At 45.6% G+C, this 20,574-nt stretch overlaps 1 protein-coding gene across 5 annotated transcripts in view; it reads right to left on the minus strand.

The window, feature by feature from the left end:
* Positions 1-20,574, minus strand: part of LOC108927609 (receptor-type tyrosine-protein phosphatase mu-like) — a 194,993-nt gene that overhangs the window by 32,839 nt on the left and 141,580 nt on the right. For 2 of the 5 annotated variants that reach the window (XM_029246315.1, XM_029246313.1), the window contains 5 exons: positions 8,281-8,432; positions 6,890-6,964; positions 6,093-6,119; positions 4,873-4,884; positions 3,833-4,026 (listed from right to left, as the gene is read on the minus strand). In XM_029246315.1, coding sequence (XP_029102148.1) covers positions 3,833-4,026; positions 4,873-4,884; positions 6,093-6,119; positions 6,890-6,964; positions 8,281-8,432 — 460 coding nt within the window. The remainder of the gene's footprint in view (positions 1-3,832; positions 4,027-4,872; positions 4,885-6,092; positions 6,120-6,889; positions 6,965-8,280; positions 8,433-20,574) is intronic. The other 3 variants (XM_029246317.1, XM_029246314.1, XM_029246316.1) reach the window with 2 other exon arrangements.

Below are 20,574 nucleotides of genomic sequence, written 5' to 3' on the forward strand. Positions count from 1 at the left end.
CTGCATGGACACAGATGCCTGTTAACGCGGTAAATCTAATATCACGAGTGAGAAAGCAGATGCAACATCTACGATTACTATTAATTCATTAAGAGAATGTGTTTCTCCCAAGTGACAGTCAATATTTACCTTCTTACTTCACAACTTAGACATTTAAATGGGACACAACCGGAGGTCTGACATCTGTTGGTCGCACCACATTTACATTAATTCACCTAGCAGATGCTTTTCTCCAAAGCAACTTCCAATGAGCTCTATGTAGTATTATGAGCCCACACACTTTATTCAGCGTTGTGACTTACACTGCTAGATACACTACTTACACTGGGTCACTATACATGAACCCAAACAGCATGTCTTTGGAGTGTGGGAGGAAACCAGAGCAGACACAGGGAGAACATGCAAACTGCACGCAGACTGAGTGGGGATCGAACCCATGTCCTCTCGCACCACGCAGGCGCTGTGCCGCCGCACAACCTCTGTGACCCTGCACTGGTCCAGCGGGTCTCGATAATGACAGAACGAATGAAAGCAGAATGAACGCCGAAAGGCAAGACAGAAATAATAATGTACACTACAAATGTTATAAACTATGTCGGCGTTGTTACTTTCATGCATAAAATACTTTTCACGTTGCCATTTTCATTCATTTTAGGCGATGTATTTTTCGTCTGGGAACTAATTTCCCCAAACGGGTGATTTTATTTTTCTTCCACGGAACAAATTAACCCCGCTATGTGAAAAATGGCTTAATTCCTGGTCATAAATCTTACAAGATAGAGGAATCCAAGCCTTTATCAAGGGTAATCGAGGTTTTCCCGAATTTGGGATGCTGGAAACGCACATTCGTGTCCCTGCGGACCAGAGCACGACGCGCGATGAGCGCAGTGGCCTCTCCGACCGAGGCACCCACGACTAGAACACATTCTAGTAACTGGTTCCTCAAAACCGTTATTTCTATTTTCGTTTTAAAGAGACGAATATGCGGTATGAATGTCAAGGTCGGTCTCAAAGCAACAGGCAAGGAAGGAAATTCAAAATAGCTGAAAGGCAGCTGGAGGCGCTCACTGGCTCCGCAGCCTAATTCCTGTAATGAATGTCTGGGTGGCGAAGAGCGGCAAAAAGCCACTTCACAGAGCGAGGATTAGCAGGACCTCCTCGCCTTCGGAAGGCGGCAACGAAAGCAGACGATAATGGAGATCGGGACGGGATGGCGAGTTATTGACCTTTCTACCTGCCGTAAGCGTCCATCCGGTCGTATTTATTAGTTCACCTTTTTATTTCACAGGCAGCTGCAGGAAGGCCGGGTTTCTCGGGAGCGAGGGGTCCCCGTGAGCTCATAACCTCGTGTGTCGCACGAGGTCCTTTCCTGCAAAAGCCCTTGTGACTTTGTCTCAGTAACACACACACACACACACACACACACACACACACACACACACCGAACCTGCTGGGTAGGGGAAAAACACACACCCTCACGCTGAAACCAAACCCCAGAAAGAGCTCTGCGATCAGCGTGTCACATTTCAGCAGTTCGCCGTGTCACCTGGCATCCTTTCATGTGCCTGACGGCCGCGGCTCAACCCCGAACGCGTTCCGCGGAAAGTTCTGGAAATATCCGATATAACAGGGACTCTGCTCTTCACACCGCGCCATTCATCTGAGCACAAGGCAAACACCATGACATTGAAAACAAACTGATGTAAATTCATGTTCCAAAGAACGAACGCTTTGAAGTTTCCTTGGATTAAAGTTCACATTGTTCTTCCCGCGGAAAATAACCTTGCCTGAACGTGGTACGGATCCAGCTCGAATTTCCAAACTGGTTATGCTTATTACTGCGATTATCATCAGATTCTGACAACATATATCGAGTTAATTTTTTTTCCCCATCCCCAGACAAACACCTGAGTGAAAAAGAAAGGAAGGGCGCATCTGAATGAATTCGCCTCTGATTTCCGAGACATTTCAACGGAATTCATAGTTCAAAGAGATCATTTTTAGCCATCGCGGTATTCAGATGTTCAATAATAAATGTTCTGCAAACATCTCACATTTTAAAAAAAAGGATTTTTATGTACATTAGCTATTTATTCTACAAGTGTAAATGAGTGTTCTCTTGGTAAGAGGAAATTGTACGGGGGGAAAAAAATGCATATTTAATAGTTTTTTACATTTCTGGGGAACATTTGTCAGATCACACAGCATGACAAAAACGAAAAGTGGAAAGGAAAAAAAAAACTGTTACATTGTAATGGTCCAGATACAGCTAAAATATACACGCTGTGTCTTCAGCTTACGAACGGAAATCTGTTTGTAACTCGATTTGTTTGGAACTTGAAACTACATTCTCAAGAGCTGCTTGTCCAGTGTAGGATCACAGTACTTTAAGTACACCTCCAGCCGTAGCACCCTCGAGCAAGGTATTTAGCCTAACTCGCTTCACTAAAATGACCCTGCTCTATAAATAATTCTAAGTAGCATCACACCGTAAGCTGCTTTGGAGAAAAGAGACAAATAAATGTAAAAAGACTGCAGTAACGGATGTGGCTGCCCATCCAGCGTGTACCCCTCCTATCTCGGGGCACCGCTTCCGGGAGAGGCTCTGGACTACCGTGACCCTGACTCGGATGACCGATTAAGGAAAGTGCGTGTGGCTGCGCAAACAAAAAAAAGAGTAGAGTGCGAGGGAGTGATTCGCAAACCGTTCAGTCGAGCGCTTGACCTCCACCTGCCAAATTTAAAGGTCAATAAAGCGAGTTATGAAAAACAGCGAGGGAGCAGCACCACGAAGCAGATATGTGCTCGCTAATGAGCGCCACGTCCGCATTTCCCTTTTCAGGTTCTCAAATGACAGAACGGCAGTCAAAGCGCTTCCAAAACGGACATCAATTATTCGCCACGCTATTTTAAAGCGGCGATATTACCGCACCACAGTTAGTCGAGCTTTAATATCCATCCATAATGAATTAAGGCCTTAGGGGAGCCCAGACTGCGCGCCTGCACTCACACAAACACAGCATCACGAGAGGTCCCATTCGTTTCGTTGCCCCCCCACCCCACCCCACCCCACGTTTCAGCGATGAGGGGAACCGTGTTTCCAGCTCATTTTTCACACAGATGTGAACGGCTCTTACTGAGGCATGAAAGCACACAGTTTGCATAGAGAGGCACACATGGGTGTCGGAAAGTGAGGAAAATCTGAACTTAATCTCAGCTGAACGACAGCTTTGTATTAAAAAAAAATCTCTATTAAGATTATCACACAGCAGCACTACAAAATATATATTTTTTAAGAAATAGGATGTGTGTATATATATATAGTGTATATGCTTTAAATGGGATGTAAATATATGCTACATGTGTGCTATATAATATACATATATATTTATATATAGTACACACACACACGCACACGCAGTATATACAAACTGTGTATGCTTTAAATAGGATGTATATAGATGCTATATATGTGCTATACATATTTATAAGTGTGGCGCCGCTTCCCTATACAGCGTAGAGGACAACAGAGGATTAGAGGGCCGATGTTCACGGTATAGCACAAGAGAATATATATTTTGAGATCACACGTCGCTTAACAGAGGGACTGCAGGCGGCGCAGAGACCGGAGCCGTCATCTCTCCGAAGGCTCCCGTCTCGAACCCCGGTCCTGCTGTAGTACCTCGGATCAAGGTGCTCACCTTGAATTACTCCGGTAATAACAGCCTGCTGTATGAAGGGGTTAATTGCATCTAACTGCTCGTCCGCCACTGCAAGTGGCCTCGGGCAAAGTAAAAGTTGAGATAACAATAATACCCGGCGGCGCGCTCACCTCGTACTCCTCCTTGAAGCCGTAGCCCTCGGCGCACTTCATCTGGGTGATGTGCTGCAGCAGGTCGGCCACGCGGATGGCGGGGTGCAGCTGGCCCGTCTGGTACGGCACGTCGGCCGCCTCGCGCTTCTTGTAGGAGTGGCTGTGGGACTGCACCAGGCTGCTGGTGTCGCTGGTCATCGTCTGGCTCTCGTCTGCAACGCAGCAGAAACGGTTAAGGCACCACGAGCGCGAGGCTCCTCGGCGCAGCTCTGGGTGAATCTTCACCACCGAGATGGACATGAACATGATGGATGCGTCACCCGTCACCACAATGGATACGAAAACCGAGCGAGGAAACACAAAGTGATCCACTGCGGCAGTAAATAAGACACATGGCAATATAAATAATATTAAAAGAAAAGGGCATGGGGTGATGTTCGGCACGTTGACGTGAGCGACAGAAACGGAACATAATACAGATGAATGGAAACAACGATGCACAGAAAGTGGCGCATAAGAAACATAACGTTTACATTTTTAGTGGGGAAAGAAGTTTCACATGTTTACAGTTACAGTACCAACATTCATGTGCGGAAATGCTACGGTATAAAAGTAAGCACGCCGTGTTTAATTATGACACGCCCTCTGGCTGACTTCGGAGTGGGCACAACCTCTGAGGATGGTACGCCGACAGCTACGCCGAGTTGCACGGATGCTTTCATGGCCACAGATGAGGATGAGGATGAGGATGAGGATGGTGCGCACAAACGGGAAGGTGGACCGTGACGGCAAACGAGAGGGAATGGGACGAAGCAGAGGAGGTCGGATGCTTCTAAAGACCGTGTCGTACATACGGGTCGCCGGAGGGAGGGGGGGGGGGGGGGTCACTCGACTTGCCATGCTAACTAATGGCTTCGCGGGGGCAGTGGGGGGGTGTGGGGTGGGGGAGGGGGGTGGGATGCTATGACAACCGTCATGCAGGTAAACGAACATCAGGAAGCAGCCTTGTCCATGAAGCACACAACCTTCTCCTCCCAAAGGGCCGACTGGAGACTTACCATTAATAGGCACTTTTTAAGAAGATATAACAGGTTAATGTGAAGAAAAAAGGAGGAGAGAAAGGAAAGAAGGGTATAAGCAACAGAATAGCATGAGCACCTGCACAGTTTTCTACATTAGCTACTTTAGGGAATATCAATTGCTCTATGTGGTCTTTTTTTTTTTTTTTTTGTTTGTTTCTAATTATTTCTGCAGCCAGCATGGTGGGAACTGTGGGACTACGAGCAGAAAGCGAGCAACGTGCCAGTTCTGCTGGGGCTTTAGCTCAGGATTGCGCATTTCAGCCATTTCAGTATTTACTTATAGAATAATGCATCGTTCGTGAAACAGTTTACAGGTTGAAGAGTACAAAATGTTTTGCCAAGACCGAAATCTACGAAACATAATTCGAAAAAGAACGCGTCACAATGAGAAACACGTGCCTGCGGCTCTCTTCGAAAAGCGGATACTCTTAAGCGCTACGGGCAACATTTCGGTCCTCGAGTAACTCCCGTAATTGAACTACGCGACAAGATGAAGACCATTTGAGGCCCTTAACTGTACATTAAAATTACATAAAAAAAATTAGTGCTATTAAAGTGTTTAAGTTCTACTGTAAAAAGCTGGATTAATTGCGAAAATTGCAAAAACTCCAATTTCCTAAAGGGAAAAAAAGCACTCGGAAGCAGAGAGCAGAAGACTTCACGAAAGAAGCAGCGGCTGCTGAGCAGCGTCACCGAAAAGAGCCTCAGAAAGAGCCCAGCAGGAACGCGGTAAAGCGCGTGGCGCGGTTCGGCCCGGACGCGGCGTTCCCTCGGCCGCTCTCGGCTCGGTTCCGGGGAACCCGCTCCGCGGACGCTGACGGCTCGGCGGCGAAGCGGGGAAGCCGCTGGCGCCGTTCGCACCGACCGCCCCTCCCCCACCCGCCCCCACTCATCCGTTCCACATCGTCTGTCCATGCATATGAGAGGTCATAGACATACGTGACATCACACGCACGACACGGAATGCGGATGGGATGGAGTGAAGCCAGCCTGAGCTCGGGCGAACCCTAAACCCACAGAGGTAGAGGAAGCAGGCAGGTATGGAAGTGAGGAAGCCATCCAAAACCAGGCAAACAAACCCCCACCCTGCCTTGACACCTGAAGCTCAGCACATTCTCACTAGTGCAGGTACACAGGTCACATGTGCTCTGATCTGGCAGAACGTGTGCGGAGAAGAAGAAGAAGGGTTTCCTCACCTAAGATAGCAGTTGGCACAAAGGGATCTGCCCACACCCCAAAACAGTGAAGGATTGGTTGGTTGTTTACAAAGAAAAAGAATACGGTGGTAAATAAGCGGGTAATTTTGCCTCTGTAATAAACATTGCAGAAGAACAGATTTATAAATCACCGAGAGTCAGTCAGAAAAGACAAACAAAAGTGCTTTTTTAAACATATATCTCTATATGGAAATACAACACATGAGAGGAAAATTTACTATAAAATCAGTTTTGCTTGTGACGCAGTCAGGTGTATAAATATTTACACATTAACATATCAAAACACCGCTTACGTTGACCATAAACGAAAACATCCGAGTGACGTTCGACGTCAAGTTACCGACAACTACTCACCTATTTATTCAGCGGAGTAATCTTACTGGAGCAATTTAGGGTAAGTACCTTGCTCAAGGGTACTACAGCTGGAGGTGGGATTCAAACCTACAACCGCGGGGTCCCCAGGCAGTAGCTCCAAACACAGAGCTACCAGCTGCCCAGCTGCCCAGCACCACCCTCCCAATGCATTATAACACCCCTGTTCTCCTGAACACACCAGCAAACACGTTAAAATGTTGAAACAGACCAGCCCGTCTTGAGCTGAAGTCTGAATCAATCCGTTGAACAATCAAATGAGAAACACAGGGCTGGTCAGACAGAGAACGAACCACGAGCAGTTGCAAAAATAAGACGAGATGAGAATCTTATTTCTGACCAGCTGATAACTGATTCGACTCGTGGAAAAATAAATAAATAAAAATAAAAGATGCGATTCGTACCTTGGTAGTAGGAGGTTGGGACAGACGTGCTGAGGGTGTTGGTCTTCATGGTGAACGAAGACGGTGAAGATACAGCTTCGCAGGAGAAGAGAAGAACAAGCAGGGGGCTGTTTAGAACCAAGACGGAGTGGCAGTTTCTTTTTACTCCTCTGGCTGCCCTTAAACATGGTAAACGCTTCCAAAGCCAGGGTACAGCCTCCAACTCAAACATGCACGTAGTTTTTCTGTATTTTCAACTGGGGACCCATTACTGGTTCAAAAGTGATGCACAATCTTTGACAATATTTAACAAATTCCTTCATTATGTATAACTGCACATCCAATGCTGGGTCATGGTGGTCCGGAGCCTATCCCAGAAACAGAGTACACTTCAGATGGGCTTCCACCCCAATACAGGATTATCACACTCACTCTCACACACACGCACACACACTACAACGGGCAATTTAGAGTCATCAGTTCACCCGAAACATGTATGCAATGTGGGAGGAAACCTGAGCACCCGAAGAAACCTATGGGATCACAGGAGAAGATACAAACTCCTCACAGGCTGAATTGAGATCGAAGTCTCGTCCAAACCCAGAGCCTGGAAGCTGTGAGGCACCAGCGCTACCTTCTACACCACCATACTGCCCCAAAAAGTTCTGTGTTAATGTAGTTACTTTGTCAGTTCCACTGTCTTTGTTTGAGGCAACATGTCCAATTCAATGAAATGGAAACAAAATGAATCTGAAAACTAAAGTAAACAGAAATACAAATTTTCCAAACATTTTTAAATGATCACAATAGAGTTTAAAGGTCTCAGGAGATTTGACAAAAAGAGTTATATGTACTTGTAACAGGTCTTTAGGGAAAATATGAACAAGAGATCTAACTGCATAGAAGATGAACACTTCTGAAAACATGCAGAACCAGATGAGAAATTAAAGAAAAAGTTTCGACAGCTGGAACTTCGAAATGATGTTTTGTCTCCGCCGGTTCACCAACAAGAACCGGTTGAGGACCCAAGAAAAGAGGTCGAAAGTGGAGAAACTGAGAGGGTGTGAAGAATCGAACCTTTCGTGGTTGGTCTACAAATTTGACAGCTCTAAAATTACACAGAAACACGTACTACAAAGTAATATTTCTCGATTTTGATGAAATTATGACGACTTCCTCCCAGCAGAATCCCAATAAAACGGCAAAGCGTTCTGCATGATAAGGGTATGACTATAGAACTGCCTAAGGTCTGTTTGTGTGAAGGTTTCATTCTTTTCTCTGAAAAGAACCCCTAGACGTCACGCCTGGCCCTCAGGAGGGCTCTTCAACGAAGGACGATACCAACATTTCTGGAGAGGACAAAGAGTCCCGGCCGCTTCCCCGCATCGAGAGGGCGAGGATGAGACGCTCACCTCGACCATTGAGGTTGTGCGTGTCCATGAAGGAGATGGCCTCGTCGCAGTTGGTGCCCTGCTCCGTGTAGCTCTTGTCCATGGAGTTGACCATGACCGTCATCTCCTGCCGGGTGCTGCTCAGTGTCTCCTTGCGCTTCTTTGCCAACTTCCTTCATTCGACACACGATGGGACAGTGACATAATGCCTACTTGTTCATGCCTTTGCAGGAACACCCCAGCCCGTACTAAACATCTTTTTCCTCCACAAAATATAAATTGCACCAATAATTACGAACATAACATCAGCGACAGCGATCAGTAAAATACGGAAATGAAAACAAGAGCGGAAGAGCAATAAGACTCATGAAAAATATGAGCACCGCTCCCGCTAGTACTTTTTTCAACTAACGGGAAAAATTAACACATGACTCCTGACGGGCACTGGATGGCGGAGGAGAACTGAAGCATGATGATTTAGGTAAAATGAAGCCAAAGCAGGTGCAATGTATAAGCACAAAGCGCAACTGGAACCTAAATAATGGCATCAAGGCTGAGTGATCGTCGCTCCCGGGGCTCCGTGATGGGGGGGGGGGGTTCACTACCCAGTGTCACCTTAGGGGGATACAGTGATGAAAAAAGGAGGAAAAAGGGGGGACCCATTAAGACTCGCGGCCTGGAGCAACGAGATACGAGATGTTTGGAGCCGATGGAGGGTGCGGCTGCTTGGAGACCCTTCACGTGTAGGACTGAGCGCCACGGAGGAAGGTCTCTGCGCGCCTCACACTTTTTCCTGGGAAAATGTTTCAAAATGTTGCCTGTCTGAGCAGCTGCGGGACGTAAGGAACAGCCAGAGCCAGTACCGAACTTTGTCTTCTGCACGTTGGGGAAAAAAAAATTACTTTTTCTTTTACATTTATTTATTTAAGAGATGTGGGGGCGCAGTGGGTTTGGCCAGGGCCTGCTCACCGGTGGGTCTGGGGTTCAAGTCCTGCTTTGGGGGCCTTGCGACGGACTGGCGTTTCGTCCGGGGTGCGTCCCCTCCCCCTCAAGCCTTGCGCCCTGTGTAGCCGGATTAGGCTCCGGCTCACCGCGACCCCACTTGAGACAAGTGGTTTCAGCAAATGTGTGTATGTATTTAACACACACTTTTGTCCAAAGCGACTTCCAATGAACTCTATATAGTGTTATCAGCCAACACACCTTATTCACCGCAGTGACTTACACTGCTAGATACACTACTTACACTGGGTCACTCATCCATACATCAGTGGAACACACACACTCTCTGTCACTCACACACTATGGGTGAACCTGAACAGCATGTTATTGGAGTGTGGGAGGAAACCAGAGCACCCATAGAAAAGCCAGGGAGACACGGGGAGAACATATAAACTCCACACAGACTGAGTGGGGATCGAACCCAGATTCTCACGTAGCAACCAGGTGCTGTGAGACAGCGCCGCTACTTGCTGTGCCAAGTGTTCCAAAACGAAAATCACATATGTCTGGGTCCTTTCTCTAAGACTTCAGCTCAAAGCCTCACTTCCTACTTTAGACCTCCCTTTTTATTAAAACAGTCACGCTTATTTTTTTTAGAAATGTCTGAATTTTGCAAACACACGCAACTATAAAGATTAAATATTTAAATATGACTATCAGATTAATTAAATGTGAAAATATTTTTGCTTGCTACAATCATCCCAGAGAGATGAAAAGCGGCCAATGTCAACCGCCCTCCAGGGACACACAAGTTGCCCTCTATTTTTAGTCTCAATGAAGACCTTTCAACTGTGGTCTCGAGTTCATCTCCATTTGAAGGTGCCAGGGACAAGTGAAAGGGGACTTTGTCGGGGTCTCGCTCCAAGGTGCTACGAGCCTAATATCGACCCCCATGTGATGGGGGGGCTCACTTCCGCACATCTTGGCAGGGGTTCGAGCCCTGTACCAACATTCGAAACAAAACGCTCATTCAGCTTCATTCAGATGGTCTTTGAAACGCACTGGAGAGGAAGACAGGACATTTCAGCAGGTGGGTGAAGGTTTGAAATTATTTCCTGTGCTTCATGTAAATTTATTTTCCAGCAAAATCCAGAACAAGAAACAAAGGCCACTGATTTTACACTCTGCTGTAGTTGGAGAACTGACCATTCACAGCCCCATCTGACCTTAATAAATTCCTGAATAGTTCACTAATTCATCAGCATTTCCTTCTTTCTAGTGACACTTCATAACCGCCCCCCCCCGCCAAAGCCCACCGGGACAGCAGCGGGGGCAAAGCCATACCATCCAAGCCCGAGCCCCCTCATCTATTCCAGGCGGTGTAGGGACTTCTAAGATGGAAAGCAGTTCCCGGACCATTATGGACCTGAGCATTAAGCATAAATAAATTAATGCCCATCCTTCCGCGTCGTCATCTCAGTCACTGAAGGTCAAAGTCAGTCCTGCGCTCTGAACTGGAAGAGGAAGGAAGAAAGACTCTCTCCTTACAAACGCGTTCTCGGATTTAGCACGGTCAACCTCTCCCCGGCCACTGTTTAACATCACCAAACCCACGGAGATTTTCTCCAGACACGATTAGCTCATGTTCTCCTCACCTGCCAGACACCAGTGGGACTGGAATTCTGTTTGTGAGCTTTTTTCTTTATAATTCCAAAGTAATTTCTACCACAAGGTCGCAATCAATGAAAGGTTAATCACAGAGATGTCCCTCCATTTATTTGTGAGCTGCCATTAAATTTACATTTATCTAACACTTTTTGCCAAAGCAACTTGCAATTATTTACCCATTCATACAGCTGAGCAATTTTACTGGAGTACTTCAGGGTAAGTACCTGGCTCAAGGGCACTGCAGCTGGAGGTGGGATTCAAACCTACAACCTTTGGGTCCAAAGGGAGCAGCTTCAACCACTACGCTACTAGCTGCCCCCAGGCTATAAAATGGCTATAATAAATAAAAACAAGGCTATTATTTTTGATATTAACTTCAAGGGACATTCAGATGAACACTTTAAAAATGACTGGAAATGAAAAGATGCAAAAACTCCTGTTCAGTGCTGATTGTTGACTGATTCATCCCATGAACACGTGCAACGTTCCTCATGCTATTGATCAACCCTCACCGCACGGGCGACTCGGTGGCGCAGCGGGTAGCCCGCTTGAACACGGGTTCAAATGCTGCTCAGTCTGGGTTGAGTTTGCGTAGGTTTCCTCACACAGCCCAACGGTGCGTTTCAGGTGAACTGGTGAATCTACATGATCCTTTGTGTGTGAATGCGTGGTGACCCTGCTACGTTTTAGGGTGGGTAGATACATCAGCTACATAAAAATCATAAATCGAAGCCAGACACAATCTGTAATCACTGTGGAATCGAGCAGAATTAATTCTTCATTTATCTGACACTTTTCGCGAAAGCAACTTCCAAATGTTAAACTACTTACAATTATTTATCCATTTATATCACTGGGTAATTTTTACTCTATCAATTCGGGGTAAGCGCCTTGCACATCGGTACTACAGCTGAGCAGGCGAGTGCAGACAGCCTTTCCGTAACAGTGATGGGTTTGAATCACCAAACAGCAGACACCCGAAACAGCGCCTGCTGGTGGGAGATCATGCCCACCAGGATGAGAAGGTCCTCAAAGTGCTCCTTCCCCTGCTCAACCATCTCAACCATCTAGTGGTCAGCACTTCCCCAGCCATGCTTAGCACAGCCTGGGCAGCACCTTACCTCCCCCATCAAAGGTGCAGAATGTTTTGGCAGAACAATACCGAGGCCTCCCGACCCATCACTCAAACTCTGATGCATAGAAGCCTGGACTCTCAGCCTGTAGATTTCACACACTTTTCAGCAGTAGTGCATATGAACCCTACGTGGATGATCAAGATTCCTGTACAAAATCTTAAATAAACATATAAAATTAATAAATGTTGATGATTTACACACCTGACTCTACTCATCTACTCGGTTTAAGCAATGTAACTTGGGGTTCACTTATTTTTGCACCTGCACGACTACCGTGTTTTTACTACACACACGACTTCCTCTAAAGCAACATATGGAATTGGTCCTATTATGTCACACCAGTTATGCCACATGAGAGAGACTGATTCTGAGTAAATACCCGTTTCATCGTGAAACTAAGGGACACAAGGGCTTCAAACACTTTCAGGCTGCAGGACCCATCACCGTTCACCCCGAGATAGCAAACGCACAGGTGTAACTCCAGCAATGCCACAGTGGTCCACTAAAGAGAGGACAGTCCAGTGTGGCTCTCAGTGTAAGATAAGTTCAGGCATAATTCAAGTACGCTGCAGTCTTTTTTTATAAGCCATTTTTCAAACTCATATTTGCCATTAATAAAATCAGATTAGTGCAAGGGATTTCCAAGGTAATAAAAGTTCAAAGTGCCAATATCCCTTTTCAAACGCCAAGGCCTAATCTAGACTTGGCATTTGCAAAATACCAGCTTAAAGTTTATAGCCACTTGTCATCTTCCAGATCCATATTTGTGTTAGTTCTGATGCATTCGTGATATGAGATTTGCCACCAAAACTGTTCTCCGCTCTCATTAAAGAAGTGAATTAAAGTGTCAGATCAAGCCATTGAAATTAGCTGCTTCTATAATTGCATTCACACGGCTGCTCTTGAATTTAAGCTTTTTTTAAACCATTTGTCTGCATAACCCCCAGAAGAAGGAAGCGGCTCCAGGAAACATCTCGCAAAAATTTCCTCGCCGAAGAACATCCAACAGAAGTAGACGGCTTTGGAAGTGGCAGGTAAATTTCCGCGCCACAATGTCGAAAAATAAAAGCCCTCTGAAGGTACTTGCATTCGGAAAGTACTGGAAAAAAAAAGGGTAACGGATCCTATTGTCCCTTTTCTGCTCTTCTGTACGAATTTTTCCAGCAAAGAGTCTCATTTCCACCAGGTTGACGCTACAGATCTTTCCAGAGTGCCACGTGACCGGGATGGATGATCTTCACGGCAGCCGGGTTCGAACCGCACCATGTAACGGAGCCCCTCCCCGGCCCACCCTCGATGGCTCACAGCTCCAAGCTAGTAAAGCCCTCCTGCCTCCGCTACCTCTTTCCAAATCAGTGTGGTTTATTAAATTTTGCCGCGTTCCCCAGACCATCTGGCAACAGGAGCTCCTGCTGCCTTTGAGCTGTCATCCGCTCTCGCAGCCCTACAGGAAGTTAATAGTTTAGCTGTTACCCCAAATTTGTCTGACAAAAGTGATATTTAATGTAGCTCGTCATGTTGCGTGCCCTCCGCAGTGCTACCGTAAGCACACTAACGGCCTTGGTTTGGTGCGTTTCGTTGAAGGATTTCATCCCAACGAGATCTGAGATCATGACAAGACTGAAAGATCGTATCAATCCTGGGAACATAAAAAATGTGTGGAGGCTGTTTGCGACTTTTTCTTGGTCTGAGTTTTTTTTTTTTTTTTTAATTTTTTTTTTTATTTGCATGCCTTTTTTTTTACCCCCGAGGCTTTAACAGCAAACACTTATCAAGGAAGTAAAGTTAATGACGTGGAAATCAGTGATCCGGTTATTTATGTTTCCGACACCGAGCGATTCAATGCAACGGTCCACTGTGCCTTGCCGTCGTCCCATTAAAAATTAAGAAGCCTGCCATCCACATTCTGTCACAAACCCCGAGAGGCGCGCCCCTCGACTGCCGCGCCAACGGACTCCCCGTCCACGGGCTCGCATCGGCCCATCGAGGAGGACTTGAAAAGGAAGCCGACGGAGAAGGTCGCCGCAGAATCTCACCCGATGTTCTCTGGCTGGGAGCGACCCGACGCCCGCAGCCTTGTTTCGAGCTCCTGTCCATCTCGCTATAATCACCGTAAATAAACTCTGCACCCGTTTCCAAGCGACAAAGGAAAGAGATTCAACTTAGGAAGCGTTCAGATGAGGAAACTCTCCAGGGCTCTGCTGTAAGCTGAGATAATTTTGTCCAGACATGCCAGTCTGGACAACTGGGAGGTACAAACTTTCAGCTAAATTTGTACATTGCAAAATGCCATATGACCATTACAAAATTATACACCAGTAGCATGGTATGGGCACAGCAATAAAACTTGGGGGGGGGGGGGGGGGAGGGTTTGGTCGTCGACCTACCTCTAAACTAGGCGCTACAGCAAAATATTCAGCCAAGCAATAATAATAACGACAATAATAATAATAATACTTAATACTTATGGCTGCTACACTACAAAACGGCTTACAGTTTACAGCCCACCCACATCCTGTGTATTACTGTCCTGTGTATTTACTGTTCTCTTCTGTATATTTATTGTCCTGCACTCGTCTCACACTCTTGTGTATTTGCACTTTATGTAGTCTTGCGTACTGTTCTGTGCGTCACGGTGGTCCCGGAGAAACGACATTTCGTTCCACTGTACGCATTGATATAGAGGAATGACAATAAAACCCCACTTGAACATGACAACAACAACAATAATAATAATAATAATTATTATTATCATTTCTGTGTAGTGCACTTTATTATCAGTACAGGACAGAGTCTATAAGAATCGATACAGATTACCTAGAAAATAACAACCGAACGAAACGGAAGGAAACGCACCGATGCACATTGGGAAATATTCAAGGTGTATCACTTGTTGTTTTCCCCAAATCCAACGCACTTTGCGCAGTCAGCACAATTTCGATAAAGAGCGACGAGTCGGGTAAACATTTAACAAACAAAGGGGCAAACCTGGGCTGCATACCAAGCGGTACTGACAGCTTTCAAAAGCTATTCTCACTGACACTTATTTTCCAAAGACAATCTGTTTGAGAGGTAGGTGGAGTGCAAACAGCAGCAGGAATAAAATATAGAGCAGGCCTGACACGTCCAATTGTTAGCGGGGCTGCCGGAGACTCTTCCCGCCCGAACACGCTGTTTTGTTAAGCATTCATGGCCAATTTGTATGCGATGCGCCGTCTTTCTGCCTCTCTCCTCTCACATCCGTCATTTGACATCCCATAATGGAATAAGTCTTTCTGAGACGCGGGATGTCGTTTAAAGTGCAGTTTTGCAGCGTACGAAAACGTGAAACCGAAGAGCGGCCCGACGGAAAAGCGGCACTTCAAACTGACGCGCTTTAGGAGACCCAAGTATATTCGAGGTGAGCGCCGTGGTGCATTCTGGGGGAAAGGCGGCCTCATGGACAGAGGGACAAAGGCACCTGGCTTTCGAGACAAACCGAGCGCACTTTCCCTGTAAGGCTGGACATAAAAGCCGAGCTAATTCAGGCACAGACAAGCGAGAAGAAAGCCGTCCGACAGTGGAAAAGTCCAAGGAGCCACAGCGAGTCCCCCTGCCGCCCCCCCCGTGGTGGTCTTAGTGTCACAAAGGAGCTGTTTAAATGTGACTTTTTCACTGTGGCTGGGCAGGGTTTTCAAAGATTATACAAATAATTACTTTAAGATATATTTATATTGTGGGGCACAGCACTCTGACTTCAGATGTGTCAAAGGAAGACGCACAGGCAGCATTCACACACATACACACACACACACACTTCCTGAACCGCTTGTCCCATATGGGGTTGCAGGAAGCCGGAGCCTAACCCTAACCCAGCAACTCAGGGGATAAGGGACACACCCAGGACGTCACAAGGCACCCCAAGCGGGACTCAAACCCCAGACCCACCGGAGGGCAGGACCCGGTCCAACCCACTACGCCACCTCAGGCAGCGTTCGTTGTGAACGTTTTATTAGAACACCGGCGGACAGGGAAATGATGCTCTCGGTCCGAGGACCCCGTTCACTCAAGGACCTGCGCCTTAAACCGGCCTCCCCAACCTGCTTAGCGCCCCCCGGCTTTCTATACACACGCAGCCAAACACAGTCACCCCATTAGTTTCCCCATAAATCGCCCAAGTGGTTGAACCCTCTATTACTTTTTACCCACAATTCAACTATTTACAATAAACAAATCTACCGGGTCGTTACAATTTTTATGTAGCAGACACTTTTATCCAAAGCGACTTCCAAAGAACTCAGGAACTGGTACTCGGACATCCAGAGATTTATTTTTGCCCATTTCTTGGGCTGGGAGATTTTTTTTGTTTTCCTCTCCTCAGCTGTCACTTGGTTTCTTCCACACTGATTGCCATTAATTATCTTTGTCTGTTCCTGTTTTCTTTCACTACCTCAATTGCGCTCAGTTGTTCGGCACTCTGCTTCCGGCACTCTGTTGAGAAGAGCACTTTAGAAACAAAAAATTACATTACATTTATTTACATAGCAGACGCTTTTCTCCAAAGTGACTTCCAATGAACTCTATGTAGTATTACCAGCCCACACACCTTATTTACCATGGTGACTTACACTGCTAGATACACTAGGTCACTCATCCATACATCAGTGGAACACACACTCTCTGTTACTCACACACTAAGGGTGAACCTGTACAGCATGTCTTTGGACTGTGGGAGGAAACCAGAGCATCCTGAGGAAACCCACACAGACATAAGGAGAACATGCAAACTCCACACAGACTGAGTGGGGATCAAACCCACATCTTCTTGCACTATGCAGGTGCTCTGAGACTCACTGTGCCACCCAGCATTCACTTTTAACTTAACTTAATTTCCTTTTTTGTCTAGTTTCAAAATGTGGTCTTTTGCAGAGCAAATTTCACCTACATTTCCAAGACCCGCGGCAGCTGGCAGTAAAGGACACCCAAGCAGAATGTTTGTGGGGGACATTCACCTCATTCAACTCACATCCAGTGTTCGAGGCTCGTGTTTGGCATTAGTAGCAACTGGCGATCAATAACAAGATGACAAAAGCTGCACAAATTGATGGAATAAATCAGTCAACAGCCCTGCCTCAAATACAAATTTCCAGAGACAGTGTGTTTTGATTTTCAGTCACTTTAGTTTTAATGTTAATGCAGCTCAAAGTGCGCAAACATGCTAGAGTAAGTGTTACAGCGTATTTATAATTTATTGTAGACATATGAGACTAGATGCTGAAGAATGCTGCATATGCTGTGTCAAGTTAATAAAAGTCCTGCCTTTAACTCAAGAGGTCCTGAAACACAGCAACCCTTGCTTAGGATGAGTGGTTGAAGAAAACGCAATAAATAATTAAAAGACTGACAGAAAATGTTTACCTTTTTAAAGTTTTTTTTTTTTTAATAGAACATTGCCTGAGGGATATCAGTATTAAGCATGGGACAGAGCGGTTGGATTTACAAACAAATCAAGTTATGAACAGAGTTCAGCTGACACTTTTCTCCATAGCAGCTGACAGTGTTAAACTTCTTTCAATTATTTACACAGGTGGATAATTTTACCAGAGCAATTCAGGGTAAGTACCTTGCTCAAGGTGTGCTCCAGCTGAAGATCAGATTCAAACCTGTAACCTTTGGGTCTGATGGCAGCAGCTCTAACCGCTACACTAGCGCTTTGCCCTGAAACAGCCTATTATAGTGACACTTGACTGAAGAACACTGAAAACAATAAGTAGATAAATGAGAAACAGTCCAAAAGCAATAATATTTAATTTCTTTATTGGGCTCAGTCCCCAGTACCGCAAGCCCACCATCAAGGTAGAGCTTAATTTACCCATGTGGCTTTCTTTCCGCTAAACCTCATCTGTCTTTGCCCCATATCCACCGGGGAGCAAAGCGACCGAAACGGGTTCTCAAGCTACAGCTGTGATCTTCGAGAAACAGAGTTCATTTCTTGGCAAACATCAGCATTCGATACATCTCCAAGTGAAAGAGAGGGCAGGCACAACGAATAAAGGGAATAAGCATCCGAGTGTCCTGTACTGGGCGTCCCGCTTTAAAAGCGGTCGTGGATGAACGGAGAGAGTGAAGCAGGTAGTGATTCGTATGACACTGTATCCCTGATTTTACAGCATTAACACTTGGATGAAACCGATCAGGACACGAAAAGGAAACAAAATTAAAACTGCGCCGAGATGGAAAACTTGTACGTTAAAAAGCCGGCAGTTAACGTGGTAGCTTAGGGTACAGAGCTGGAACCTAAAAGGTGTCTTAATGTCCCGATGGAGATCTGCCATCCTGCACTTTTATTAGTAATATTCGAAATTAAAAACTGTAAAGAAAGGTGTACACAATATCCAGGTTCTGTGAAGTTAATATTTTTGTTGTCTCTTCAAATGCAGCACATTTCACACTTGATGTCTTGTATCTGGTGCTACAAACTGGTCTTTTTACCTTCTAATTTTAAAGAATTTTAAAGAACATTAACATTTATATGGAAAAAAAACTATAATTTCCATAACCTTCTCATCAGCCATAATGGTTGATCAGTTCATCCCATCCCAATTCATCGTATGCGACGTTCGTCAGCTTCTGGTCACTTTCAGCTTTCTATTTTTTTTTTTCTTCGTTTTATGAACAGCACCGGGTCACAGCAACACACTTAGAGACCCGCGCTTATCAAAAGCTGGCCTTTGAGAAACTCTGCTTGTTAGAGCAGAGGAAAAAGATAAATGAAATAAAGATAAAATGCATTTCTGGGGCATTTTGTACTCCTGCTTCCGCTAAGGCAATAAAGGTCTCCCACATATAACGAAGGCTCCTTTAATGAGAATTCCGAGTTATGAGCAAATGTAACCTGTACCGCAAAATTCACACAACAAACTGTCAATTCTTACTTATGAGACATGTTTTATCAGAGCAGAGAAAATTTGCTCCTTGGTGACATTGAGCATCACTCAGAAAAACTGCAGGACGCATGGTTTTTCCTGCGCATCTCAGGTGGCAGAGCCGCGTGCCGCAGAAAAACACCTCAAATCTCATGGCTCTAGGATTTATAATGATATCGAGTTCCAAAGTAACAAAGTTCTGTGCGGATCCAGACGTGGTGTAATGTATAGAATTCTCTTAAAACGCAAGATCATTATAGCAGTGACTCGATATGATTTAACTGTTCACTGACCGCAAATAATGCTTTACCGATATCTGAGCAGACGGGCTACAAGCACTACGACTGATTAAAGTTACGAGAAGCTGAAAGGTTCGATCCCCGCTCAGTCTGTGTGGAGTTTGCATGCTCTCCCTGTGTCTGTGTGGGTTTCCTCTGGGTGCTCTGGTTTCCTCCCACACTCCAAAGACATGCTGTTCAGGTTCATCCGTAGTGTGTATGTGTTCCACTGATGTATGAATGAGTGACCCAGTGTAAGTAGTGTATCTAGCAGTGTAAGTCACCGCGGTGAATAAGGTGTGTGGCCTGATAACACTACATAGAGTTGATTGGAAGTCGCTTTGGAGAAGTGTCTCAAATAAATAAATGTAAATGAGAATGGTCTCATTAAACAGTGCTCTTACAATAATTACAATAATAAGAATAATGTGTGGTCAGAGCACTTGCAGAGGGAAGGTGAAATCGAGAGTGTGGCGAGAGGCGAAAAGGAAAAGTGACTCGCGGCTCCGGGGACGTGACTGGCTGCGTGCGTCAGACTTTGGCTTGTTGGTCTCTCTCACGCTCTCCTCATAAGAGAGGAGAACATTAAAAAGACAGTTACTAATGGATTCATTGCTTACCAGTATGTTCTCCCTCCACCCCAGCGCCACGGCGTGCGCCGCACACATTAATCAAAGGTGGTGAAGACGGTTGAGGTTGTCAATGTGGTCGGAAGCAGGAAGCACTTCTCCCCCGTTACCTTACACTGAGCATAATTAAGCTTTTGTACATAAATTAAGTTTGTCGCCTGTAATTTTCCAAGATGTTTTCATAATGTTCATCCAACGCTTGCTTTGCTGTTCTGTTGGTGCCGAACGACTGCTCCGCAACAGTAACTGGGGACGGGAACCACCATGGCTCCGTCTACTTGGCGCTCTCGGTTTTCCGAGCTGGACTTTTAACCGCGTAGTAAATTCAGCTTGAAAAGTGGGAGAAGAAAAGTTTCCGGTTGCTGAAAACATAAATAACGGTTCCAGCTAGGGCAATTCTGCAGGGAGCCATGATGGTCCAAACTTCTAAGGAGGGACACTGATGTACCCTTGAGCAAAGTGCTGCATCCAGACGGCTGCCACATAAAACTGTTTTATTTATTATTTCCACCTATAAATTCCGATGTTTTGCAGTCGCTTTTGTCAGAGACCTGAGGCTAGGAGCAGGTGGAGCACTATAAAAGCACAAGATTGCAGGCATGTATTACCATTTTGAAGAGAAAAAAGGCAGGAACATGTGAACTTTACATATCATTTCCACTCAGGCAGACTTCATAAATTAACTTGCTGCGTCCTGTGACAAAAGAGGGGGAAAATGTCCAAAAACTGCTATCCCAACAAAGCCTTTCTCCACCCT

This window comes from Scleropages formosus, chromosome 19, assembly GCF_900964775.1.
Source record: "Scleropages formosus chromosome 19, fSclFor1.1, whole genome shotgun sequence".
Taxonomy (NCBI): Eukaryota; Metazoa; Chordata; class Actinopteri; order Osteoglossiformes; family Osteoglossidae; genus Scleropages; species Scleropages formosus.